This window comes from Trachemys scripta, chromosome 2, assembly GCF_013100865.1.
Source record: "Trachemys scripta elegans isolate TJP31775 chromosome 2, CAS_Tse_1.0, whole genome shotgun sequence".
NCBI classification, from domain to species: domain Eukaryota; kingdom Metazoa; phylum Chordata; order Testudines; family Emydidae; genus Trachemys; species Trachemys scripta.
Window position 1 is genome coordinate 78,094,154 of NC_048299.1, and position 6,000 is coordinate 78,100,153.

Sequence of the window (6,000 nt, forward strand, 5' to 3'; positions counted from 1 at the left end):
AGGATACCCCCAAAAGCTGAAAAAGATCTCCCTCCTGAACCTGTTTTCAGAATAAAGATTAGATTTATATCCTCAAATCATATGAGACAAGCACAGAAACCCATGGGCACCCAAGAGTATGGAAAATAAAAACAACTTGCTGAACTTGGCTCTATGTGGCAAAGTTAAATACCCAGCCTACTGCATAGGTCCATTGTGGCCATGATATTGACATAGAGTCTGGGATTGAAAGAAGCTCTGTGTGTATCTTAATTAGAAAAACAGCAGTAATGTTATGTATTGTGCAATAGACCCAGCTGCTAAGTTATTTGAAACTAATGCATTTAAAAGGTTGTTTTTTTTAAATAAGAATGTAAAATAACTTAATAAAAGCTTCTAATGAAGGTGAAGTAGACAACACACACACTGCGAAAATGCAGGACAGACTTGATGACCTGACCTCTGGTTAAATGACACTTTCAGTAATGGAAGGTCATTTAAAGCCCAAGACAGGATTGAGAATTCCACTGTCGTTTCTCAAAAAGAAAAAAGTTCCCAAAGGTTTTAGATACCTCTGAAACCTTTAGAAAATTCAGGGTTGTACCACTGCTAAGTGGAGTCAGATACGGCCTGATCCTGAAACACTGAAGACACCGAAGTTTTGCCATTGACTTAAATGGAAGTAGGATTGAACCTGAAAACAGGATCTGACGTTGAGCACCAACAATTCTTGTTGAAGTCAATGGGAGTGGAGGATACTCAACATCTGTTAGCCTCAGGTCCTGAGTCAGGACTTGGAGTTACATTGATTTTGGGAAACCACGGACTTTTAATGGCCAGACTGTGGAGCCTTAATATCCATGTTGGTGAGCACTTACTTGAGTAGCCCATTTGTTGGAAGAGAACTACTCACGTGATTAAGTGCTCAACAACATGACTCTGGCTCTGAGTCAGGACTGAATTTTCTGTGCAGTTATCAAAATTTCAAATGACTCAGTAGCTCCGTGGCTGGGCAAAGAAAGGTTCACTTGCATTACTGTTATTCATTATAAGTAGTATTAGACTAGCACCAAGTGGCCCCAAGCAAGAGTGGGGCTCCATCGGGCTAGCTGAGGTACAAACAGATAGTGAGAGCTCCAGAGAGCCCTTTCAGGAATTTTCACCGTCTGAGAATTTACTCAAATCTTTGGAAGCTCCAGGAGGCTGGTTTCTGTTTCATAATCAGAACTGATTTTAGTTTAATTGCACTAAAATTAACTTGGGATAATATGATGAAAATGCTTCATTCCATGTTTATCAGGGTTTACATATAAATTTTTGGACTCACCATAAGAATACGTTCAAAGGGGAATCCATTGGATTGTCCCTTTTTGGGGTTTGTATTTCAAGGAAATTAATATCTGGTTCAAAATCACAGGCCTGTTCCAAGGTGCATTGTATTGAGTGGGCTGCAGATCAGGTCCCAATCATTTCCTGGCCTAGATAATAATATAAGATGTTATTTGTAAATCTTAAAGTAAGTTTAAAATTTGAATTTGCTTGTTACCATTTATGTTGTTATTTTTTGGATTTTTCTTAGACTGGACAATGAAAATTGACTTATTAGTTTCACAGTTTATAGTCAGTTGCCAGTCAATTTTACCCTAGCAAAATGCTTTAAAGTTTGGATTGCAAACACTGCAGAGGAATGTTTATTAATTCTTCTTATTACAATAAAGCATTTCCTTTGTGATTTAAAAAAGAAAATAATGGAAATATTGCAAATTTGTTTTTGTAATACCTAAATTTTGGGCCTAATTTGACCTGAAAGTGCTCATTTAAGGATCAGTAAAAGGCAGCAAATGTGATATTATGAATATTTCATTCAGAACAAACAAACATACAGGATTTGCCAAACCAGATTAGTACAATGGTCAATATATAGACTGCGACATTGTCTGCAAATGGAGATATGCATGCCTACAGTGTACCTAAGAATGCAATCCTATTCCAGGAAGGAAATTTCTTTCTGATATACCCCCCTCATTGTCTCTCCCCGTCCCCCACTGCTAATCATTGTAAACTCTGTAGTATGAGGATTGATAACCTTTTCCAATTTTATCTTGATAATGTAACTATAGACATTATTTGACTTTTTCCTTCTTCCTATACCCGTACAGTTTTTGCAAAACAGTAACAGATGCCAGTGCAGATTAACGCTTTAATTAATTTACCTTTTCTTTTGCGCAGGTTGTCTACGTAACAGCTTCTTTGCCATATTTGGTCCTCATCATATACTTAATTAGAGGACTAACACTACATGGAGCTGTGAATGGGCTGATTTACATGTTTACACCAAAGGTACCGAAAATATACACTGAATTTTTAACAAAACTTTATTATAACTGTATAATTTCATACAAAAATAGTAACTTATTTTTATTGAGATTATATTTTGACAATAGTAAGTTAGGTCTGATATTGTATGTATCTAGACTCTTGAGGATACACCACTATATCACCAATGAGTTATTCGCTTCCTCACCCAGGAAAAGAAGTGTCCTATCAAACGTGAGCTGTGTTGTATTATTTATGTACTGAATAACAATATCAGACCAAATTCATCCCTGAATTCAACAGAGTTACACCACAGGTGAATATGGCCTAAGATACATTTCAGTCCAAAGATGTCAAAGGAGATCATTAGACGTTTCTTTGCTAGCGTAGATGGGTGCAGTTCCAGTTACTTCAGTGAAATTTTGCTCATCTACAGCAGCAGAGAATTTATCCCTGCATATAACAAAACCATTTTATTCACCCACTGGAGAAACACATGCACACAGCCTAGTCCTGCACTACTTCTATGTGTAAAACTCACACTGACTTTAATAGGTGCTGTGCGAATATAAGGTCTCAAGCAGAATCAGGTCCCTAATAAATGAGATTATCTCTCCTCTATGTCTAGATACTACAATGATGAGAGCCTTAGACATACCATAGATAAACAGTCTGAAGTCCACTTTTATTTTCATCAGCCATTGCTCACTCTCTTGTTTTACAGCTAGAGCAATTAGCAAATCCTAAAACCTGGATTAATGCAGCTACCCAGATCTTTTTCTCACTTGGTCTTGGTTTCGGAAGCCTGATAGCGTTTGCCAGCTACAACGAGCCAAACAACAACTGCGAGAGACATGCCATTATCATCTCTTTGATAAACAGCAGCACGTCAATATTTGCCAGTATTGTGACTTTCTCTATCTATGGCTTTAAGGCGACTTTCAACTATGAAAACTGTCTAAGCAAGTAAGAGACTGGAGTTTTAACTTATTTTTCCTCTGAGACATGACATAGGATGTTACACATAAGAAAAGAGATTACATATATACACAAATAGCAACTGTGCAGCACAGCTCCTTCACTGCCACTTGAATAGAGCTGATAAATATGCAAGAGATATTAGATTAGATAAAATCTGAGATTAGAATTCAGAGTGCACTGTTCTTTTTATGACTAGTACTGATTATCAGAGTTCAGGTTACTATTGCCTGCAAGTTTTGAAGGTACCATTGCTGACAAATGAGTTTAAAGACCCACCTACATTGCAGCTATAAGCCGGAGGGTTGAGCAGGTTACAGAACATTGTTCCCTGAACCAGTTACAACACTCTTTTCAATTGCCCTGGAAAAGGCATGCACCTATGTCCTGTCACAAGGTTAATCTCGGAAGTCCAAGGACTTAGGCGAGGGACCGAGTTAGGTCCTGCCTACACTGCCAAGTTTAACTATGCTGTGCCCAGGTCACTGCCTCAGCATGATAGTGAAGATGGCTACAGAGCTTTCTACCTCTGATGAGGGGTGTATGAAGTCTATTCCATTAGACAGACAGTGGCTGGATTCCTACTGACTGCTTTACCAGTAAAGCCCACCTTTAAGGTAACTGTAGGCAGGCATGACGCCAGGAAAGGAATGGACAGCAGACACTTTTTAGAAAGCATGAAAGAGCTTCTTTGCTGCTGCTCCTGTTAAAGCACACTCACAACTGGAGAAAAGTCTGATAGAGTCAGCGAGTTCCAGGCCAGAAGGAACCACTAGAACATCTAGTCTGACCTCTAGTATACCCCAGGCTACCCACTCAGCATCTGCACACTGACCCAACAACTGAAATGAGATCAAAGTATTACAACCCACAGGAAACTCGATTACTATGAGCCACAGGCAAAGAACAGGAGGGAGTGAGGTGCACCAGTGCCCAAGGCTGATGCAATGGCAGGGAAATTATTAAATGAGATATACCCAGATAATGCTGGCAAATGACCCACACCACACACTGCAGAAGAAGGCAAAAAACAAACAAATAAAAAAAAAAAAAAACAACACAAGGCCCAACTGTATCTAGGGGGAAATTCCTTCCTGACCCCACATATGGCGATCAGTTAGACCCTGAGCATGTGAGCCAGAACCAGCCAGCCAAGCACCTGAGAGAGAGAATGTTCAGTGACACCTCAGAGCGCAGCCTTCCCTGCCCAATGTCCTGTCTCCAGCTTGGGCCATCTCCTGATCCTTCATAGGAAGGAGATAGAAAAAATGGTTCAGAAAGAGACATTTCCCAGCCCTTCTCTCCCCCCCCCCATCAAAAATGAAAACCGGAGTTCTCAATAAAAGGCTTACTTTTGAGAAATGAAAATCATTCAAAGGAACCCTATGGCTTGTCCCCCCACCCCATTATAAAAGAGTAAGCATGAGAAGGAAAATCCCAACAGTCTCCATATGACACAAAGGCACAGTACAACTATCACTGCTTGAAAAAGCTTTGTACAATAGCTGGAAATTCCACAGACTCTCCAGTGTCAAGGGCTCTCATGGTACATCATCCCAGGAATTATCCAAACCGATTATCAAAATAGCAAACAAACAAGAATTTTGAAAAGCGCAAATACCGAGGGCCAAATTTTGCAGACATCCTTTTTGCAGATACAATTTGCAACCTCAAAACAAATGTCCAATCAATAGTTTTACCCACCTTTCGGTTGTGGGCACAAATCTGGGTATGAGATTGCAGGCTCTGTTGAAGTAGACAGAGGTGCAGGTGCTCTGATCTGTACTCATGGGTCATCCTGTGAACACAAAAAATGAACACAAGATGTACAGCCACGCAAACTCTTAGACATGAGATTTACAGATACATGCTGTGCCTGGCCTGGCTGGAAACACAGACCTTAATCTTCACCTAAATCCTCAAGAGGACTTAGAATCTGCTTCTTCAGCATTATCTGCTCTCCAACATGCATTAAGTTCTCTGCTTCCTATTGACTTGTATAAATAAATATCATACTCTGACATGCCACCTTCAGTCTGGCAGTAGAAAATACTGGTGAAAAGACTGAACAAGCAGAAATCCTTTTCTTTTTTCGTGATGTCAATCATTTGCAGGTATGCACAGTGACATAACAACAGGTCTGTGCGGAAAGGAGATAAATTTGGTTCTCACATGTGTGTCAAGCCTTCTGGCGGAAGTACTGCTGAGAGATGTAACAGGAGTAAAGAGCATGAAATACGCTATGCATTTGATCTCAGAACTGTGTCCCCGAGTCCTTGGAAGAGTGCAACCCTAGGTGTCTATTTGATACAAAAGTCATTTTCATGGTCATGTCTGGACCACGATCATAATCAAGTGGCTTTGTTCCAGTATCCTATAGGATAGCTCCCAGACATGATGTGCCATGTGAGTCAACCCCCATATCAGCCTGAATCTCTGTCCAAGGTACTAAGATATGTTCCACCAGCTGGATGATCCTGCAAGGTGCTGAGTTCTCCCTGCTGGGAACTACAAAGCATCAACTCCTATTGACTACAGAGAGATGTGAAGGAGTTCAGCACTTCACAGAAGATGCTCAGCACACTGCAGGATCTGATCCTAAAGCCATATTCTCACACGTATACAAAGTCTCAGTGACTGGACTACTATTATATTTTTAAGTATCAGAGGGGTAGCCATGTTAGTCTGAATCTGTAAAAAGCAACAGCGGGTCCTGTGGCACCTTAC

At 40.2% G+C, this 6,000-nt stretch overlaps 1 protein-coding gene across 1 annotated transcript in view; it reads left to right on the forward strand.

Annotated features, from left to right (window-relative positions):
* The window catches only part of SLC6A20 (solute carrier family 6 member 20), a 36,413-nt gene that overhangs the window by 18,214 nt on the left and 12,199 nt on the right, over positions 1-6,000 (forward strand). The window contains exons 5-6 of the mRNA XM_034760967.1: positions 2,209-2,319; positions 3,020-3,261. Coding sequence (XP_034616858.1) covers positions 2,209-2,319; positions 3,020-3,261 — 353 coding nt within the window. The remainder of the gene's footprint in view (positions 1-2,208; positions 2,320-3,019; positions 3,262-6,000) is intronic.